Below are 22,171 nucleotides of genomic sequence, written 5' to 3'. Positions count from 1 at the left end.
TGTGTGCGAGCAAGGAGGCCGACAAACCTGACTCAGTTACACAAGCTCTGTCAGGAGGAATGGGCCAAAATTCACCCAAATGATTGTGGGAAACTTATGGAAGGCTACCTGAAACGTTTGACCCAAGTTAAACAATTGAATGGCAATGCTACCAAATACTAATTGAGTGTATGTAAACTTCTGACCCACTGGGAATGTGATGAAAGAAATAAAAGCTGAAATATATAATTCTCTCTACAATTATTCTGACATTTCACATTCTTAAAATAAAGTGGTGATCCTAACTGACCTAAGACAGGGATTTTTACTATGATTAAATGTCAGGAATTGTGAAAAACTTAGTTTAAATGTATTTGGCTGAGGTGTATGTAAACTTCCAACTTCAACTGTACGTCCTCTCCTTTGTAGAAGCAAACACTTTTCTTCCTCCAGTCTGTTCCCTCCTCTCTCTTGTAGGAGAAAGAGAATAAGTCATTAGTGCCGTCAGCTGTGCTTAATTGCCTCTGATCACCTTGACTCACATGCCGGGCTGGGCTACTATCTGTGGGACCAGCCTGCCCTCTGGTGGTCCTTCCACATAGGTTAAAGGGTTAAAGTTAGGGGACGGGTTAGCTAACATGCTATGTTGTTGCAAAGTAGATAATTAGCTAAAATGCTAAAGTTGTCCATGATGAGATTCGAACGCTCAACCTTTGGGTTGCTAGACGTTTGCGTTATACACCCGATCAACCACCCTGATTTTTGCTTTTGCCTTAAGTAACCTTCTATCTTATGTAACCATACCAAACATAACATATCATACTTATTTGAGTGTACCGGATTTACTATTTTACATCTAATCTATGAGACCAGCCTGGTCAACCTAGCCCCGGGGAGAAAAAAATAAAATTGTAATAAATGGGCTTCAAAGCTAATCTAAGTAATTATTACTCAGCAATACTCTGTCATGCTAATCGGTTTAAAGTGAAGGACTGGAAAAATAACATCTAGAACGTGTACTCTTTCCAATCTTGCCAGGAAGGTCATATGAATAATTGCATACCTTCGTTGTAGAGACTATTTTCACCCAAGCAACAGGTTAATGGAAAGCCTTTTGTTCTTCATTGGCATTTTTCGCTCCTCAGAGCCTGATGCTGATCAACCAGCTGAGGGAGATCACTGGCATCCAAGACCCACAGATCCTCCTCAGGGCCCTAAACGTGAGTACCAAACACTGTGGACAAACAGGCAGATAGGCTTCGGTTCTGCCTGCTTAGTCTGTATAACGTTGTCATATTGTGGCTAGATAGACAGTAACCTAAGCCCTCTCAAAGTTTATTGATTTCTTCCTGGTGGTCCAGGCCTACCGTATACCCAAACCATTTCTCAGCTAAATGATTGGACTGTCTCAATGACACTATGAGAGGACTTCAAGGTAGGTCCTGAAGACACTTGGGGAACAATTTTTTTTATTACCACATGTCTACTTGATTTGATATTTGATTAATTGTGTTCTGACATGACATTAGCTGTAGGCTATGTCAGAGACCAATGATGTAGTGTCTAAGAAGGCAACAGTGAGATTATGTCATGCCAACACCATTAGTCAATGAGCATGAACTAGATGGAGGGAAAACCTGCATATTGTACATTTGAGCGATGAAGATTTCAGGTCGTTGTTGCAAAAGAGTTCTCAGTGACTTACATACTTAAAATGGCAAAATAAATTATATTGTCAGACATTTTTGTCAGCCGGCTCTTTCATGGGCTTAGTCCCCGGAACAAATCCTTTAGAAGGACTCTATCACGTAGAGGTCAAACTTAAGGTTAGGGGTAGTTGCCTCGGTGCCAGTTTCTCTGCTTTAGCTGCTCTGTCCTTTGTCAGAGTTATCATCAAAATCAGAAACAGACTGGCACCAGGCCAGGGAGTTCTTGGAAAGGACACATTGTAATGCCTACTCTTATCACTCTGATACCAGGCCAGTCAGGGGGACATTAGCCATGCTGTTGGGCTGCTGACTACACAGCCGCCAGAGGAGGGCCAGGGGACTGAGGACACACCAGACACAGAAGTCAACAGGGAGGTCTGGGTGGCCCAGAAAGGTAGGCCGGAAGTTGGGAAGGAAAGTCTAAGGAAAGGAGCAAAATACTGAGGGTCTTGTGATGAACATAGAAGATCATTTGTTTCCCAATGTTTGTCCTCAGGTGCTCCTCCTAAAGATGACCTTCAGACAGCCATTGAGCTCAGCTTGCAAGAATCCCAGGCAGAGGAGAGAGAGCTCAACAGGTATAGTCATCCAGTACCTCACCATTTCCCCTTTGCTTGCTGTTTTCTTGCGGAATGAAATAACCAATTGAGAGTCATCTCTGAATTAAAAGGTTATAATATCTGAAGTGAACACAGAAGTACAGTATGAGAAATGGATAACATCAACAAAAAAGGAAAACCAGGGTCTTGTTCATAAGAGCAAGCAACAGAAAATGTTTTGAAACAGAAAACAAAAATGTGCCTTTCTTATTGGATTCCATCCCCATTTTTGTCAGTTTTCTTCCATGTGGTGCCTAATGAACACAACCCAGGTGAAACTATCAATCAGACCATTGTCTACAGTTGATGAGTGGCATGTTTTGATGTGTTCCAGGGCACTGGAGGCCAGTGTGGAGGACAGCGCTGCACGGGTGAAGAGGAAGCGCTGCGAGGCCCAAGGAGAGAGCTGCAGCCCTGCAGACTGGATCCGTAAGGAGGAGTGGCCCGTGGGCATCCGCAATGTGGGCAACACCTGCTGGTTCAGTGCTGTCATACAGGTGAGGTACACACAATATATACAGTTATTAAGTGTCTGCTCTGGAGCTTGATCTTTCAAATATTAAAGAATATGCACAGAAAAAGAGAATTGTGCCAGTGATATGAACAGGCTAAGAAGATAAGTATAACATTTGTGGTTTGTACTGTGGACCTTGTTAATGCTTTGCCATTTAAGACCACCTGTTGTATCACCAGTCAGGTCCTGGCTGTTACTAAGGTTGATGTCGTACAGTAAAGGTTGTATTTGAATTTTGCAGAATCTGCAGAATCCCTTGGACTCCTTTGGTCTCTATAATACAGCCTTGACTTTCTGCACCACCTCCTAATTGGTGTATATGTGATGACCATGTTTAGAACCCCTCTAAGTTTTCCAAAACCTTTCAAGACTTCTGGTGTGAATCGGTTCAAAATATTACCACTAGGCGAGAAGGCTCCAAACACATGTTTTCCGTCCAATTTGCTGAACGATGTCGACTTCTGGCAAACAGAGGGAGAAGATTTATTTTCAACCTGTTACCACACAATCAAGCCAAATTTGTGTTAAATTGAGTTGTCGGTAATACCAGGAGGATGGGGAAAGATGAGGGGCAGTGGTGGGGTAAGGGTTTTTACTTTCCAAACACAAAAGCTTCTTGGTGCAATAATTCTATTAAGAGTCCATTCCAGACTAAATTTAGCTGGGCCTATCAGGTGGCTCTGCTGAAATTCAAGCCTTCATTGATATTGATAGACTGTAAGGGTAATTAAATAGTGCAGTGTTGTGATGATAGAGCAAGTGATGAACTCTGCCGCCTGGACTGAAATTAGTTTATATCGGTAGATTAGGCCAAATGGGAATGCTCATTTGTCTTAATTTCGTTAAGATATGCGCCACATCGATTTAAAGCACTAAAAACCCAAAGGAAATATCATCAGGGGATAGCAATGCATGCATACATTTTGAGTGGCTGAGAAGTCATTTGAAGTTGTTCCATTTTAAATCCCTCCTTTTATTTGACTCTTTCCATCACAATTTACCCATAGAAAGTAGTTATCTGATTGAGACTCACTGTATGACTGCATGTGGCTGTGTACTCATATTTCTGTGGTATCTGGTGTGGTACGCTTTACAGTAAGATTGTGATAATCTGTAATTAAGTTTCAGGGAAACGAGAAAGTTGAAGACACATAGGCCTAATGCGATCAAAAACGTGGGTATATTGTTGTCTCTTCAAAACTGCACAAAAGGCTCCATTATTTTGTGTTGTACATGTTACAGAGTTAGCAATAAAACTCACTATGGCTCACCAGTCTTGTCACTAATATAAAGAGAAGATTATCTCATTTATTCGTCTTGTTATGAGAGGAAAATTACCATCACCTGGTCTCATACAATACAGTTATCTTAACTTTTTTGTTTGCTTAACTGTGACTCTTGTGTGTTTAAAACCTCCATAAGTATCCTCGACAATGACATTTTTACACACGAAAAGACAGGTCACCTTTCCGTCACTCTATCTCATCTTTGTCTCTTATTTCAGTCCCTGTTCCACCTGCCAGTGTTCCGCAGATTGGTACTTAACTACTGCCTGTCTGAGCGAATCCTGGAGAAATGTAAGAGCCACTCGGTGAGTGTCCAATGGAGAGCCAGGAGCCCTGAGGAACAGAGACTGGACCTTTGGGTCCCAGAGGCTGAAGAGTCAGGGGATGTCTGGCTGATGTTAGAGGGGAAGGGGAAAGGGGGGGAAACTAGACTACAAAATTATACATTGTGCATAAAGATAGTGGTTAACACTTAATAGTAACTTCCATGAAGAAGCATTGATAAACCATTTATAAACAGTGTAGGCTACATGTTATAATCAAATGTTATAAAAAACTACATACGTTTATAAGAAAGGTTCATGAAAGTTATTAAGTGTAAGTACAAAGTTATATGGACTCCTCTGCATATGAAGATATATTGTTGAAAACAGTAAAGTGTTGCCCAAGTTTTCCAGTGCAGCTATGTGAAGTAAGAGAAGCCTAACATATGCATGTGTTCTCAGGACAAGAGGAACATAGCCTTCATGCAGGAGCTGCGCTGTCTCTTTGCTCTCATGGTGGGCTCCACTCGCAGGTTTGTGGACCCGTCTGCTGCCGTAGAGCTTTTGAGAGATGCTTTCCGATCCAGTGAGGCCCAACAGGTACACACTGAGGTCCAACAGGTATACGCGCATACACACTTGTCAATGCGCACATACACACACACCAGGGTCATGGCCACCCCTTTACATCAACTGCTTTGCATACAAATATGTTCATTTCAGATGTGTTCATTCTAGGATGTGAGTGAGTTCACCCACAAACTCCTTGACTGGCTTGAAGATGCCTTTCAGCTGGCTGCTAATGGAAAGTAAGTCAAGGATTTTATCCCAACAGTCAGTTCTGTACGAAAACACATTTATTGTCATAGCCAGCCAGGGGAATGTGATACAACACGAGGCACCTGTGTGCTTTAGGAACATGTATACGCCTCCGAGCGGTTGGGTAGGCTGTTTGGAGTGTTTATCAGACTGGATTTAAAAAGGAAGAGTGTGGTAGCATCTCACAGCAAGAACTGGCAAATCTGGTGCAGTCCATGAGGAGGAGATGCACAGCAGTACTTAATACAGCTGGTGGCCACACCAGATACTGACTGTTACTTTTGATTTTGACCCCCCCCCCCCTTTGTTCAGGGACACATTATTCCATTTCTGTCAGTCACATGCCTGTGGAACTTGTTCAGTTTATGTCTGTTGTTGAATCTTGTTATGTTCATACAAATATTTACACATGTTAAGTTTGCTGAAAGTAAACGCAGTTGACAGTGCAAGGACATTTATTTTTTTAATGAGTTTTATTTATATATATATATATATACAGTGGGGCAAAAAAGTATTTAGTCAGCCACCAATTGTGCAAGTTCTCCCACTTAAAAAGATGAGGCCTGTAATTTTCATCATAGGTACACTTCAACTATGACAGACAAAATGAAAAAAAAAAACAGAAAATCACATTGTAGGATTTTCAATGAAATTTATTTGCAAATTATGGTGGAAAATAATAATTATTTTTATTCTTCTTTAAGAGGCTCCTCTGTCCTCCACTCGTTACCTGTATTAATGGCACCTGTTTGAACTTATCAGTATAAAAGACACCTGTCCACAACCTCAAACAGTCACACTCCAAACTCCACTATGGCCAAGACCAAAGAGCTGTCAAAGGACACCAGAAACAAAATTGTAGACCTGCACCAGGCTGGGAAGACTGAATCTGCAATAGGTAAGCAGCTTGGTTTGAAGAAATCAACTGTGGGAGCAATTATTAGGAAATGGAAGACATACAAGACCACTGATAATCTCCCTCGATCTTGGGCTCTACGCAAGATCTCACCCCGTGGGGTCAAAATGATCACAAGAACGGTGAGAAAAAATCCCAGAACCACATGGGGGGACCTAGTGAATGACCTGCAGAGAGCTGGGACCAAAGTAACAAAGCCTACCATCAGTAACACACTACGCCGCCAGGGACTCAAATCCTGCAGTGCCAGACGTGTCCCCCTGCTTAAGCCAGTACATGTCCAGGCCCGTCTGAAGTTTGCTAGAGAGCATTTGGATGATCCAGAAGAAGATTGGGAGAATGTCATATGGTCAGATGAAACCAAAATATAACTTTTTGGTAAAAACTCAACTCGTCTTGTTTGGAGGACAAAGAATGCTGAGTTGCATCCAAAGAACACCATACCTACTGTGAAGTATGGGGGTGGAAATATCATGCTTTGGGGCTGTTTTTCTGCAAAGGGACCAGGACGACTGATCCGTGTAAAGGAAAGAATGAATGGGGCCATGTATCGTGAGATTTTGAGTGAAAACCTCCTTCCATCAGCAAGGGCATTGAAGATGAAACGTGGCTGGGTCTTTCAGCATGACAAGGATCCCAAACCCACCGCCCGGGCAACGATGGAGTGGCTTCGTAAGAAGCAATTCATGGTCCTGGAGTGGCCTAGCCAGTCTCCAGAGATCAACCCCATCGAAAATCTTTGGAGGGAGTTGAAAGTCCGTGTTGCCCAGCAACAGCCCCAAAACATCACTGCTCTAGAGGAGATTTGTATGGAGGAATGGGACAAAATACCAGCAACAGTGTGTGAAAACCTTGTGAAGACTTACAGAAAACGTTTGACCTCTGTCATTGCCAACAAAGGGTATATAACAAAGTATTGAGAAACTTTTGTTGTTGACCAAATACTTATTTTCCACCATAATTTGCAAATAAATTCATAAAAAATCCTACAATAGGATTTTCTGGATTTTTGTCTCTCATTTTGTCTGTCATAGTTGAAGTGTACCTTTGATGAAAATTACAGGCCTCATCTTTTTAAGTGGGAGAACTTGCACAATTGGTGGCTGACTAAATATTTTTTTGCCCCACTGTATGTGTGTGTGTGTGTGTGTACCAGTCAAAAGTTTGGACACATCTACTCATTCATGGGTTTTTCTTTATTTTTACTATTTTCTATGTTGTAGAAATTAATGAAATGAAATAACACATTCATTTCAATGAACAGGTGTGTTTTGTTAATTTGTGGAATTGCTTTACTTAATGCGTTTGAGCCAATCAGGTTGTTGTGTGTTGTGACAAGGTAGGGTTGGTATACAGAAGATAGCCCTATTTGGTAAAATACCATGTCCATATTATGGCAAGAAGAGCTCAAATAAGCAAAGAGAAATGACAGTCCATCATTACTTTAAGACATGAAGGTCAGTCAATCCGGACCATTTCAAGAACTTTGAATGTATCTTCAAGTGCAGTTGCAAAAACCATCAAGCGCTATGATGAAAGTGGCTCTCGTGAGGACCGCCACAGGAAAGAAAGACCCAGAGTTACCTCTGCTCAGAGGATAATAGTCCATTAAAGTCGAATTGCAACCTAAAATGTTTTTAATATTATTCACGGACAGACACCTTTCAACATCTCAACTGTTCAGAGGAATTTGTGTGAGTCAGGCCTTCATGGTCGACTTGCCGCAAAGAAACCACTACTAAAGGACACCAATAAGAAGAAGAGACTCGCTTGGGCCAAGAAACATAAGCAATGGACATTAGACCGGTGGAAATCTGTCCTTTGGTCAGATTTCTTTTATTTTTGGTTCCAACCGCTGTGTCTTTAAGACGCAGAGTAGGTGAACGGGTGATATCCACATGTGTAGTTCCCACCTTGAAGCATGGAGGAGGTGTGATGGTGTGGGGTTGCTTTGCTGGTGACTCTGTAGGTGATTTATTTAGAATTCCAGGCATACTTAATCAGCATTGCTACCCCAACATTCTGCAGTGATACGCCTATCTGGTTTGTGCTTAGTGGAACTATAATTAGTTTTTCAGCAGGACAATGACCCAACACCTCCAGGCTGTGTAAGGGCTATTTGACCAAGAAGGAGAGTGATGGAGTGATGCATCGGATGACCTGGCCTCCATAATCACCCGACCTCAACCCAATTGAGATGGTTTGGGATGAGTTGGATCGCAGAGTGAAGGAAAAGCAGCCAACAAGTGCACAGCATATGTGGGAACTACTTTAAGATGGTTGGAAAAGCTTTCCAGGTGAAGCTAGTTGAGAGAATTCAAAGAGTGTGCAAAGCTGTCAAGGCAAAGGGTGGCTACTTTAAAATCTCAAATATATTTAGATTTTTTAAAACACTTTTTGGTTTACTATATGATTCCATATGTGTTATTTCATAGTTTTGATGTCTTCACTGTTATTTTACAATGTAGAAAAACCCTTGAATGAGTAGGTGTGTTCAAACTTTTGGCTGGTGTGTGTTTTTTATATATATATATATGTGTCCCCCCCAAATTTCTAAAACCAAAGGTGCTCCCCTGTAGCTAACTATACCATAGCTATGGTAATTTGTTAAGCTATTTGACATTCCAGTACTGAACATATAATAAGTATTCTTATTACTATACCAGTATTATTTGTCTCTTGAAGTACAGGAAATCAGATATTGAATTGCTCAAGGTATAAAAGTGATCTTATCTTTAGCAGCCCGGAAGATAAAAAAGAAAACCCAATGGTTCAGCTGTTCTATGGGACATTTGTGGCAGAGAGAACTCATGCGGGTAAGTATAGAATGGACATTTCATTGTGGTTATATATACTGTAGGGCCTCAAGTATTTCCTGATCACCTGACATGACCAGGAAAAGCTTGTTTTTAGGCTATGACCGTAGTCACTATCATATCATACTTGGCTATGACCCTATATGACTAGTCGTAATCTGATATAGCCTTTAAGTAGGCGCCATAGTTTTTCCTGCTGAGGTCACACGATGAAGAAAAACTCCTGACCCTTCTGCAATTTTTTTCTGTCAATTCACATCGATGTTTGACAATGTGTAGGCAAGACCTTATCCAACATCGAGCAGTTTGGTCAGTACCCCTTACAAGTGAATGGTTTCAACAACTTGGATGAATGTCTTGAAGGCGCCATGATAGAGGGGGAGATTGAAGCCCTACATTTGGATCAAACCATTTCGTCTGGCAGCGAGGTGAGCATACAAAACTCCTAGCTTTATGTTTACTCTGAAAGTTGTTGTGAATGTTAAGCCAAATACATATGAATGTAAATGTAATATAGATAGAAATTGACATGTTAATGTGAATTCTGTTGTGTTCCAGAGGTGGTTCTCAAAGTTACCACCAGTGTTGACCTTTGAACTGTCCAGGTTTGAGTTCAACCAGTCTTTAGGACGCCCAGAAAAGATTCACAAGAAACTGGAATTCCCACAAATCATATATATGGACAGGTGAGTTTTTTGATATTAATTTGAGAAAAAACTAAAACTATGTATATTTAAAAAAAAATATATATATATATATATATATATACTTACTTTCACAGCACTGGATATGTATGTATTTGCCCCCTTTGAAATGTTCTCTACTTTTGCATATTTGTTTTATACTGAATTATCAGATTTTCAACCAAAACTTAATTTTAGATAAAGGGAACCAGAGTGAACAAATAACACAACAATTACATACTTATTTAATTTATTACATTAACAAAGTTATGCAACACCCAGTGCTCCTGTGTGAACAAGTAATTGCGCCCTTACTCTCAATAACTGCTTGTGCCACCTTTAGCTGCAATGACTCCAACCAAACGCTTCCTGTAGTTGTTGATCAGTCTCTGCTGTGGAGGTAGTGTGATGGTTTATATTTAAGCAATAAGGCCCGAGGAGATGTGGTATATGGCCAAAATACCATGGCTAAGGGATGTTCTTATACATGACACAATGTGGAATGCCTGGATACAGCCCTTAGCCGTGGTATATTGGCAATATCCTGTACCAAAACCCCCAGAGGTGCCTTATTGCTATTATAAACTGGTGACCATGGTAATTAGAGCAGCAAAAGTAAATGTTTTGTTATATCCATGGTATATGGTCTGATATACCATAGCTGTCAGCCAGTCAGTAATCAGGGCTTGAATCACCTAGTTTTATAATCAATGAAGTCAGAAGTTTACATACCACTTCTCAAAATATATTTAAACTCAGTTTTTCAAAATTCCTAACATTTAATCCTAGTAAAAAATTCCCTGTCTTAGGTCAGTTAGGGTCACCACTTTATTTTAAGAATGTGAAATGTCAGAATAAAACTAGAGAATTATTTATTTCAGCTTTTTATTTATGTCATCACATTCCCAGTGGGTCAGACGTTTACATACACTCAATTAGTATATGGTAGCATTGCCTTAAACCATTTAAACTTGGGTCAAACGTTTCAGGTAGCTTTCACAAGCTTTCCACAATACGTTGGGTGAATTTTGTCCCATTCCTCCTAACAGAGCTGGTGTAACTGAGTCAGGTTTGTAGGCCTCCTTGCTCGCACACACTTTTTCAGTTCTGCCCACACATGTTCTATAGGATTGAGGTCAGGGCTTTGTGATGGCCACTCCAATACCTTTACTTTGTTGTCCTTAAGCCCTTTTGCCTCAACTTTGAAAGTATGCTTGGGGTCATTGTCTATTTGGAAGACTCATTTGTGACCAAGCTTTAACTTCCTGACTTGTGTCTTGAGATGTTGCTTCAATCAAATCAAATCAAATGTATTTATTTAGCCCTTCTTACATCAGCTGATAAGTGCTGTACAGAAACCCAGCCTAAAACCCCAAACAGCAAGCAATGCAGGTGTATAATATATCCACATAATTTTCCTACCTCATGATACCATCTATTTTGTGAAGTGCACCAGTCCCTCCTGCAGCAAAGCACCCCCACAACATGAGGCTGCCACCCCCGTGCTTCACGGTTGGGATGGTGTTCTTCGGCTTGCAAGCCTCTCCCTTTTTCTTCCAAACATAACGATGATCATTATGGCTAAACAGTTCTATTTTTTTTCCATCAAACCAGAGGACATTTAAAAAATAAATAAAAAAGTATGATCTTTGTCCACACGTGCAGTTGCAAAACAGAGTCTGGCTTTTTTATGGCGATTTTGGCTTCTTCCTTGCTGAGCGGCCTTTCAGGTTAGGTCGATATATCGTTTTACTGTGGATATAGATACGTATGTACCTGTTTCCTCCAGCATCTTCACAAGATCCTTTGCTGTTGTTCTGGGATTGATTTGCACTTTTCGCACCAAAGTACATTCATCTCTAGGAGGCAGAATGAGTCTCCTTCCTGAGCGGTATGACAACTACGTGGTCCCAAGGTGTTTATAATTGCGTACTATTATTTGTACACATGAAAGTGGTACCTTCAGGCGTTTGGAAATTGCTCCCAAGGATGAACCAGACTTGTGGAGGTCTACAATTCTTTTTCTGAGGTCTTGGCTGATTTATTTTGATTTTCCCATGATGTCAAGCAAAGGCAGAGAGTTTGAAGGTAGGCCTTGAAATACATCCACAGGTACACCGCCAATTGACTCAAATGATGTCAATTAGCCTATCAGAAGCTTCTAAAGCCATGACATAATTTTCTGGAATTTCTCAAGCTGTTTAAAGGCACAGTCAAGTGTATGTAAACTTCTGACCCACTGGAATTGTGATTCAGTGAATTATCTGTCTGTAAACAATTGTTAGAGAAATGTCATGCACAAAGTAGATTTCATAACCGACTTGCCAAGAAATGTGTGGAGTGGTTGAAACACTCCACGTTTTTGTAAACTTCTGACTTCAACTATCTGCATTCACTTAGACTGAGCATTGTAATGTTGATACTGTAAGTGGGGAATCGGAGTCAAATAAACTTTTGTTGTGGTAAACTAAGTTTACTGTATGTGAACAGATACCTTCACAAGAACAATGAGCAGATCCACAACAGGAGAGAAGAGGTGAAGAGACTGAAGGAACAGCTCATAGTCCTGCAGCAGAAACTGGAGTGGTGAGTTGACTATTGAGTTTACTGTTTGTAAAGCGGTGTGACACGTCAGGTTTGTACACGTGTTATTTTAGTTAATAATTTTTCATTAAAATTCAGTGATTACTGCAACAGGATGGATACCTCCAAATGTGTCCATTGAGAGTGAATTAATAATGAGTTAGTATAAAAACTGTCATACACATAGTGGTCCCATAATATTAGTTGTTTGATTCACGTAGGAAATGTCCTGCTCATGAGTCATGACTGACAATGTTATTGATGAAACCTGCTTGTAATTGTTTGCCAATGTACTGTCAGTTCAACCTCTGTCTCCTTCTGTTTCCAGCTACAGAAACTATGGCTCAGGGCCGACAAAGTATCCACTGGCGGACATGTTACAGTATGTGTTGGAGTTCGCCTGCACCAAGCCCACCAGTGTGTCCCCAGCTGAAGATGTGAGGCTGGCTGCCTCTTCCCCCACTCCCCCCGGGAGCAACCTCAAGCACACACAGGGCAACCCTGATGACACCAGGTAAGGACCTGTGGGACAACTGTGTCTCACTAGTCAAGGCTATGAGTGTGTAAGCACATGAAACTAAAAATACAATCTAGTCTTGCATTACTTACCGGTACTCCTTGTTACTCCATATGACTGCAGTGCAGCTGCTGAAGTGAGCTGAACACTGAACACTACCTGTCAATGTGAATCAGTCAATTCAGGAGATTATTGAAAATCAGTTCATACATTTGAAATGTGGTAAACAATTATGGGTAATATGAAATACTGTAGATTTCTATTTATTCCATTTAATTTCTGAAATGAAATTGACCAAAACCCTATAATGTTTTACCTGTTAGCCTGTGTATAGCACATCAATCACTGTATTTACTGTATTTTTGTTGATATCCTGCTTTTCCTCGGTGGGTCTCCTCAGTCAGTGCCAGGAGCCAGGAGACACAGGCCTGTCCGACAGCCCCACCTGCCAGCAGCAGCCCCCCTCGGGCCAGAGGACACCTATCTTCAAGCCCTTCACCCAGTGTAGAGCCCCCATGGACACCCCACCTCACCCTGCCCCCCACAGTGTGACCGAGGAGGAGCTGCGCTTTGTCAAGATCTGCCTGCAGCGCTGGAGGTCAGAGGTGGAGATCAACATGAACGGTACAGTGACTTACACCTAGATTCACTAATGATAACCTCTCTGTATTTGGGTTCAAGTTGATTTATTTTTATTGTACATTAAAGACACACTGTAAGATATGCATAGCACCAACATTTTAACAATGGATACATCCCATGACATTTTGATATGCGACTAGCACTTGATTTATATGGTATATCTGTAGTGATTGAGAAATTACATTCACTGAGGCAAGTTAACTTTTTAAAGATGTTTTGAAGCTATATTTGATCATGCTCATTTACTGTACATTTCTAGTGATCGTTTTTCAATTTGATGTGTATCATGAGCTGACAGCCTATCCTGGCAGTCAGTGTCTACTCTAGAGTGTGTGTGTCTGGCACGGCCCCAGGTGCACTGCATTGATCTGTGTGTCTGTGTCTTGGTGCTCAGAGCTAAAGGCCAGCATCGACAGGGTCAGCCAAGCACTGGAGGGCATGTACTCTGATAACAGCCTGTGTCAGGTAAGATCCCTCGTACTCATCCATCTGACAGTCCCTGTCAGGTTAAAGCATGAGATACACTAATATCACTTTGTCAGGTTGAACAGGTGTATATGTGTATCATTGCATAATGATTCATCTAGGAACCAAGTCCCAAATCTTGTCAGGTACTCGATTTAGCATTATGTTAATGTTCGGTCACAAGAGACTATACTGATTAACAGTATCCCACACACTGAAAAACATTATTACATGTTACCTTTGGCAATGAGTTTGATATTGTTGCCTTAGCATTTGTGCATTATCACAATGTAGCACAATTGTGGGTGGGAACAGAGAATACAAGGGGGTTGAATGTCATGAGAAGTTAACAAGAATGGATTGAGTTCAGTATATGTCATGGCATGCTAGTAACAAAGCAGAGGTTATTAAAAGCTTTTGGTTGATGTGTACAGAAGCAACTGTTTAATCCTGTTTAATGTGTACATGTGTACCGACGATTTCTGCTGAAACTTGAATTTCCGGGACCTAAAATACAGAAAGATTCTGCAGAAACTTTACTTTTCTGGTCCTAACCTTGTTTGACGTGTGAAGGTTCCGTATAGGCTTCACGCCGTCCTCGTCCACGAGGGCCAAGCCTCGGCCGGCCACTACTGGGCATATATCTACGACCATGCCAACCAGCGCTGGATGAAGTACAACGATGTCATCGTCAGCGAGTCCTCCTGGGAGGAGCTGGTCAGGGACTCTTACGGAGGCATGACCAACGCCAGTGCCTATTGTCTCATGTACATTGACGACAGGCTGCCTCACCTCATCACAGGTACCCATTTCCCTCCTCCCCTTTCCACTGAGAAACTAGCTATGGTTCTTTACTGGTTCCAACAGCAGACCTACCAGCTTGCTGCCAGTACCTTGCTCTTCATTGTAATCAGAGGGCTAATATTAATACTATGCATGCAAGTCAGTCTGGCTAAGAGATGAGGTAAGACTGACTGGATCCCTTTTTTTATAAGACACATTAATGTGTTGGAAATTCCAAATGGTTTGCATAGTTAACATACACACAGCTCTGACACTCACACTTACCCCACCAGACATGCCACCAGGGTCTTTTCACAGTCCCCAGGTCCAAAACAAAAAATGGAACTCCCTTCCATCTCATAGTGCAAGTGAACAGCAAACCTGGTTTCAAAAAACAAATAAAGCAACACCTCGCGGCACGCCTCTCCCCCATATGACATACTTGATGTATGTATGTACTAACATGTATGTTTAACTGATGTAAATTGTCAAGTATTTTGTTTGTAATGTCTTTTTCATTATGTTGGACCCCGGTCGCTACTGGCGTCGGCTAATGGGGATCCTAATAAATCGAATCAAAAGTATTCCCGGGATCGAGCCCAGGCTCTACCGCGACCGGGAGGCCCATGGGGCGGCGCACAATTGGCCCAGCGTCGTCCTGGTTAGGGAGGGTTTGGCCAGCAGGGATATCCTTGTCTCATCGCACACTAGCGACTCCTGTGGCATGCCGGGCGCAGTGCACGCTGACCAGGTCGCTAGGTGTACAGTGTTTCCTCCGACACATTGGTGCGGCTGGCTTCCGAGTTGGATGTGCGTTGTGTCAAGAAGCAGTGCGGCTTGGTTGGGTTGTGTTTCGGAGGACGCATGGCTCTTGACCTTCGCCTCTCCTGAGTCCATACGGGAGTTGCAGCGACGAGACAAGACAGTAGACACTACTAATTGGATATCACGAAATTGGGGCGAAAAAGGGCTAAAAAAAATAAATAATGTTTCAGGGACCAAAAACATATCAGCTAAATTTAATTTGGACTGCCTGCTGGCACTGTCCAGCGAGCAGAGCTCCATGTCTCTTTGAGCACACAGATGCCACCGCAGGTACTCTTGGCCCCTGGGCAAGTATCAAGCCCCAGCCCTGCGCCAATTAGAAGGCTCAAGTTGACATGTCACAGTGCTGTTTACATATATCTAACCATACCTATACTGTATGTACACTATATATACAAAAGTATGTGAACACTCCTTCAAATGAGTGGATTGAGTGGATATTTCAGCCACACCTGTTGCTGACAGGTATATAAGATTGAGGCGCACACAGCCATGCAATCTCCAATGACAAACATTGGCAGTAGAATGGCCTTACTGAACACCTCAGTGATTTTCAACATGGCACCGTCATAGGATGCCAACTTTCCAATAAGTCCGTTTGTCAAATTTCTGTACTGCTAGAGCTGCCCCGGGTCAAATGTAAGTGCTGTTATGAAGAGGAAACATCTAGAAGCAACAACGGCTCACCTGAGAAGTGGTAGGCCACACAAGCTCACAGAACGGGGCCGCCGAGTGCTGAAGTGCATATCACGTAAAAATCGTATGTCCTCGGTTGCGACACTCACTACCGAGTTCCAAACTTCCTCTGGAAGCAACATCGGCACAAGAACTGTTCGTCGGGAGCTTTATGAAATGGGTTTCCATGGCCGGGCAACCGCACACAAGCCAAAGATCACCATGCGCAATTGAAAGCATCAGCTGGAGTGGTGTAAAGCTCTCAGCCATTGGACTCTGGAGCAGTGAAAACGCATTCTCTGAAGTGAGGAATCACGCTTCACTATCTGATAGTCCAACGGACGAATCTGGGTTTTGCGGATGCCAAGAGAACTCTACCTGTCCCAATGGATAGTGCCAACTGTAAAGTTTGGTGGAGGAGGTATAATGGTCTGGGGCTGTTTGTCATGGTTCTTGCTAGGCCCCTTAGGCATACAATGACATTCTAGACAATTCTGTACTTCCAACTTTCTGGAAACAGTTTGGGGAAGGCCCTTTCCTGTTTCAGGATGGCAATGCCCATGTGCACAAAGTGAGGTCCATACAGAAATTAGTTTGTCAAGACTGGTGTGGAAGAACTTGACTGGCCTGCACAAAGCCCTGACCTCAACCCCATCAAACACTTTGGGATGAATTGGAACGCCGACTGCGAGCCAGGCCTCATCGACACATATTAGTGCCTGACCTCACTAATGCTCTTGTGGCTGAATGGATGCAATTCCACGCAGCAATGTTCCAACATCTAGTGGAAAGCCTTCCCAGAAGAGTGTTATAGCAGCAAAGGGGGGGACCAACTCCATATTAATGCCCATGATTTTGGAATGAGATGTTCGACAAGCAGGTGTCCACATACTTTTGGTCATATAGTGTATACCTGCTATATCTGTCAACGCTGTAACTGCTTCTCTTGATCTATACATAAATACATTAATATATCCAAATCATGGCCTGACCAGGTGTTAGGTTTTTTTAGACCTGACATGTTTATCTACATAAAGTGTTTCACTGTTTGCTGCTTAGCAGTTTAGGTTACTATTGACTGTTATTAGTTAGCTCATTGTGATTGTTATATTTATGATATTTATGTTAACAGAGGACACAGATGACGAGACAGGCCAGGTCATGCAGGCCATGGACTCCCTGCCACCCATCCTCAGGCAATACGTGCGCGAAGACAACCGCTGGTTCCAGCAGGAGCTCAAGGAGTGGGAAGACCAGTTCTGCCAGCAGCCACAGGAGGATCCGGTCTCTCCCACAGCAGCCGTAACCTCCACTCGTGCTCCCAGTAAAGACGCCCCAGCAGAACCAGTCCCCCAATCTGGCGCAGCCCAGGAACCCACTGGAGAACAGGAACATGTGGCACAATCGGTTGTTATACCAGCTGTGGAATCTGGAGGTTGGTCTGGACATGAATGTATGCCGGTGTTACACCATTCTGGTCTTTGAGGGTGGCTGTGTATGCTGGTTTTCATCCTTGTCTTTTAGTCGGATACTAAATTATACGGTCACCACATTTGGCTAAGCACTATTGTCTCTGTCTGTCTGCCGATGGTGAGGAATCAGTTTCCCTCTCCATAAAATGTATCAAGTTAATTAAATTAAATTGTTCAATTAGCACTAGTGAAAAATGTTAACCAGCAGGACTGCAGGATCCTTAATGACTGGAGTTATACCACCTGCTCTATACAGTCTCTAAGATCTGAGTTCTGACTATAGTTGCTTGTTCAACTCATGGTCCTTGTCCTGTTTCAGAGCCAGTCCCAACAAGCCAGCCCCAGTCCCCGGTCCCTGTGTCACCGGAGAGTGTTGGCAGCAGCCCAGAGGAGTGCGACCACCAGGCTGTTTCTGTCACGCCAGAGCCCTGCCAACATACCAGTGAGGACGAGGAGGGGCAGCAACACTGTCAGGTGGGAAGGGTGAAAAGAGGGGTCTGGGGTTGTCATATGAGCACCCATTGAATAAATGTAATATACTCTATCTAGGCCACATACACAAATATACCTAGGCCTATATCTCTTACTTCCCTGTTGCATAGTAACAGCTGCTGCTACTGGATGTTTTGGGTGTGATATTAGGGTGACCTATGGGTTCAGTGTGAGATAAACAACATATAAAAAAGAAAAGGGTAGGCCTCCTGAGTGGAGCAGTGGTCTAAGACACTGCATCACAGTTGCTACAGTAGCTGTGCTACTAGAGATCCTGGTTCGAGTCCAGGCTCTGTCCACAGCCGGCCGCGACCGCGTTACCCATGGGGCGACGCACAATTGGCCCAGCATCGTCCGGGTTAGGGGAGGGTTAGGGATGTCCTTGTCCCATTGCGCTCTAGCGACTCCTTTGGCGGACGGTGCGCATGCACGCTGACACGGTAACCAGGTGTTCAGTGTTTCCTCCGACACATTGTGTCCTGGCTGACTTCCGGGTTAAGCAGGCATTCTGTCAAGAAGCAGTGTGGCTTGGTTGGGGTGTGTTTCGGAGGACGCACGGCTCTCGACCTTCGCCTCTCCTGAGTCCGTATGGGAGTTGCAGCGAAGAGACAAAACTGTAATTGCCAATTGGATACCACGAAATTGCAGAAAAAGGGGTAAAAGGAAAAAAGAAAAGGCAGTGTTACTCATTTGTTGTCTTTATTTTAGACAGTGGCTATGTGTAGTCCAAAGGCAGCTGTGTTTACCACTCGGCCAACCTCCTGCAATCTCGTCTGAGTTTTAACCAAGTCTTTTGTGATATTTTACGTGTGAGCTTAATTTCTGTTTCAACATGTCATTTCATACTAGTTGTGTTTGGAAAAAGCTACTCTTGTTAATATACTAGTATTTGTTTGGTTTAAAAAAAAAACTATTTAGCCAAAGCCCCTTTCCCCACATATCACACCTCCCTCCCTGGAGGCGATAAGGCCCTAACAGCCAGTCACTGGACACCCCCCCCCCGCCATCCCAGCATCATTCCGCATAGTCAGTCCTCAGCTAACTGGTTTATCACTGGGGGATATTGGGGTGACTCTGTCAAGAGGTTCAGGAGCTGTGACCAGTGACAGGCCTGGTTTTAAATAGAACATGAGCTTTTTATATCCCTTACTGTACTTTACGGTTGGTTAGTTGGAGAGAGTTCTGGTGTGTTCCAGCGACAAGGCGTAGGTCAGTTGCTTGCTTGAACTGATGCTCGTTTTCAGGCCTGTGTAATGTTTTGACAATGCTTCTGTGAATGCTGATGACGTGGCTTTTGACAACATTGAGTGATGACAGAATTTTGTGAATGTGCATGAAACGTAGGCATATTACCTGTTGACAAGGATCCGTTGTGATATATCAGTTACTCTTTGTCAGTCTGATGGCAGTATCAGTAGTATCTGACTGTTAGCTCTAGATTTGACATGCCTTACGCTTATTTTAACAGTAATCGGGTTTGTGTCACATATTCCATTGCTTGCAGGACAGAATACCCTGCCTGGGGAAACAACCAACTTTAATCATAAATGGTGTACATATGACCTCTAGTGGTCAATGCATATAGTCCTGAATGAATCCCAATGTAGTGAATTGTTTTGTTTGTGGACCTTCATGCACAGTAAATGTACATTTGACAACTCAGTTTATCAATCGAAAGGATCCAGTTAGAAAAACGATTATATTTTATTTCAATGATATATGCTGTCATTAAGAGTGTGCAACGCTGCCATCAAGGCAAAGGGTGGCTACTTTGAAGAATCTCAAATATATAAAATATATTTTGATTTGTTTAACACTTTTTTTGGTTACTACATGTTTCCATATGTGTTATTTCATAGTTATGATGTCTTCACTATTATTCTACTGTACAATGTAGAAAATAGTACAAATAAAGAAAACCCCATGAATGAGTCGGTGTTCTAAAACTTTTGACTGGTTGTGTGTGTGTGTTTCTAGCTTTATTAACAAAAAAATGCCCTTTCTATGCCTGTGATATGTGGTTATCCAACCTAGCTATCTTAAGATGAATGCACTAACTGGAAGTTGCTCTGGATAAGAGCGTCTGCTAAATGACTAAAACATTAATGTCAACTTAATATCCCCAGCAGCTCCCCCCACCTCAGTCTCCGAGCCCTGCAGCAGAGATGAGTGGCCAGGCCCAGACTGCAGCTGTGACCCCTGACTCCTCCACAGACGTCACCACTGAGACAGACAGCGAGACGGGGTTCAGAGAGGCAGTGGCGGAAGCTGCAGCAGCGCCTGACACCCAGGCAGATGGCGAGGATGATCAGGACGCCCCGGAGGCGACCAGAAGCAGGCAGCAGCAACCAGAGAATGTAGTGTCGGAGGTGGAGATCCCCAACGTGGGCAGGATCCTGGTCCGGGCTGACACTGACGGCTACAATGAAGAGGTAGAGAGCCGCTACTTAACTAACTTTATTTAACTTACATGAATAAATACAAATTAATAATAATAAATTGAGAGCATGCTGTTCCATGTTACATGGACTTCTATTGGTTTTTGGTTAGAAAATCGTTTAGATACTTATTGGGCAATGACACTCTTTGGCTGTTGCCTTAAATATTACTATTATAGCTTGCATATATTCATTGAATGGAGACAGCATACATGGATCGCTGAAAGGTGCGTTGCTGCTATAGGAGTTTGTGTGTGGACTTGCTCTAATTCTTTGTCCTTCTCTGTGGTGTTTAAGATGATGCTAACTCCAGCCATGCAAGGCATCATTATGGCCATAGCCAAAGCCAGACAGGTGTTCGACAAGGACGGCCCTGAGGCTGGCCTCATCAAGGTAAAGTCGGCTGTATCCTTAGTACTCGCTCATTATCATCTCGCTAGTCTATGTCCTTCCACAATGTTATACTTGTAAACATTTCGTCTTTCTCCTCTTGTTGAGGTATATGCACATACATAAAGGGGAGAGGTAGAGTCTTGGCAGACTTGCGCCATAGGCATTGTTTTCCATAACTGCTCACTCTCAGCCAGCTACTTTTTTCACTTCATAACTTAACTAGGCTTCTTTTAATTTAAAAGTTTAAATTCACTAGTCATAAAAGTCTGTATAGCCCTCTCCCTCTAGAAGGAAAGATATGCATCTTCTAGTGATCTATTGAGTCACCCAAGTCTTAGACTGTTCTCTCTGCTACCGCACAGGAAGCGGTACCGGAGCGCCAAGTCTAGGACCAAAAGGCTCCTTAACAGCTTCTACCCCCAAGCCATAAGACTGCTGAACAATTAATTAAATGGCCACCAGGACTGTAACCCTACCAACTGTGTGACTCAAACATTCTGCCCCTTCCCCTGACAATCCCACCCACAGTGATGGATTGACAGGCCAAACTGTTAAAGGGATAGTTCACCCATTACAAAATTACACATTGGTTTCCTTTCCCTAAGTGTCCACAGCATCAGAGCCAATAAAATACATAATTTGAAGAACAAACATCGTTGTAGCAATTCATATCTTGCAGTAAAGCTGTCAATCTCAAGAGAAGACCGGTTTAATGTTAAAGGGTATCTAACTTTGAAAATGGTCCTGATTATATAGGCCTAGATGATATCCACAACAAGTAGCAACACACTGAATTCATATATTTGAAGTCATTTTTATTGTAAAGTCATGTCTTTCTATTCAGTACCACAACTCATTTTACCAATCTGGGAGGTAAGGTTGTTAAAGTAAATTCATGGGTGGCGTGCTCCCCCGGACTCCACCTGCCCGGAATTCCCTGGCTGGCTACTCCATGTACTTATTAAAAACACTTGTTATAAAAAGTGTACTGTTGGGACCTCACACTCCAATCAAGGAGGATGAAATTAAGATATCATTGAAGTCATTTTTATTGTAAAGTCATGTCTTTCTATTCAGTACCACAACTCATTTTACCAATCTGGGAGGTAAGGTTGTTAAAGTAAATTCATTAAACTCTTGTACAGTTTTTGTTATTTGTACCACACACCTCAGAACCCGATAAAGAGCACACAGATACACATACTTACTGTCAAGAGAATTTTGTTCTCATGTTCATGAACCAATTCAATTAAAATACTCTGTCTGCTACTAAGAATTTGTAAGGTTCTTATTAAAATGAAA

The 22,171-nt window shown here is 42.6% G+C and overlaps 1 protein-coding gene across 5 annotated transcripts in view; it reads left to right on the top strand.

The window, feature by feature from the left end:
• usp28 (ubiquitin specific peptidase 28) overlaps positions 1-22,171 on the top strand; it is a 31,008-nt gene that overhangs the window by 1,823 nt on the left and 7,014 nt on the right. The window contains exons 2-20 of one of the 5 annotated variants that reach the window (XM_024393823.2): positions 1,125-1,199; positions 1,959-2,082; positions 2,185-2,266; positions 2,622-2,784; positions 4,306-4,392; positions 4,813-4,950; positions 5,089-5,159; positions 8,828-8,901; positions 9,181-9,329; positions 9,460-9,587; positions 12,075-12,170; positions 12,496-12,681; positions 13,085-13,308; positions 13,721-13,791; positions 14,365-14,593; positions 17,207-17,509; positions 17,866-18,020; positions 20,165-20,470; positions 20,774-20,869. In XM_024393823.2, coding sequence (XP_024249591.1) covers positions 1,125-1,199; positions 1,959-2,082; positions 2,185-2,266; positions 2,622-2,784; positions 4,306-4,392; positions 4,813-4,950; positions 5,089-5,159; positions 8,828-8,901; positions 9,181-9,329; positions 9,460-9,587; positions 12,075-12,170; positions 12,496-12,681; positions 13,085-13,308; positions 13,721-13,791; positions 14,365-14,593; positions 17,207-17,509; positions 17,866-18,020; positions 20,165-20,470; positions 20,774-20,869 — 2,757 coding nt within the window. Of the gene's footprint in view, positions 1-1,124; positions 1,200-1,958; positions 2,083-2,184; positions 2,267-2,621; positions 2,785-4,305; positions 4,393-4,812; positions 4,972-5,088; positions 5,160-8,824; positions 8,902-9,180; positions 9,330-9,459; positions 9,588-12,074; positions 12,171-12,495; positions 12,682-13,084; positions 13,309-13,720; positions 13,792-14,364; positions 14,594-17,206; positions 17,510-17,865; positions 18,021-20,164; positions 20,471-20,773; positions 20,870-22,171 lie in introns of all 5 variants that reach the window. The other 4 variants (XM_024393821.2, XM_024393822.2, XM_024393820.2 and 1 more) reach the window with 4 other exon arrangements.

This window comes from Oncorhynchus tshawytscha, linkage group LG30 (genome assembly GCF_018296145.1).
Source record: "Oncorhynchus tshawytscha isolate Ot180627B linkage group LG30, Otsh_v2.0, whole genome shotgun sequence".
Classification (NCBI taxonomy): Eukaryota; Metazoa; Chordata; class Actinopteri; order Salmoniformes; family Salmonidae; genus Oncorhynchus; species Oncorhynchus tshawytscha.
This window is presented reverse-complemented; position numbering and strand designations above follow the sequence as displayed.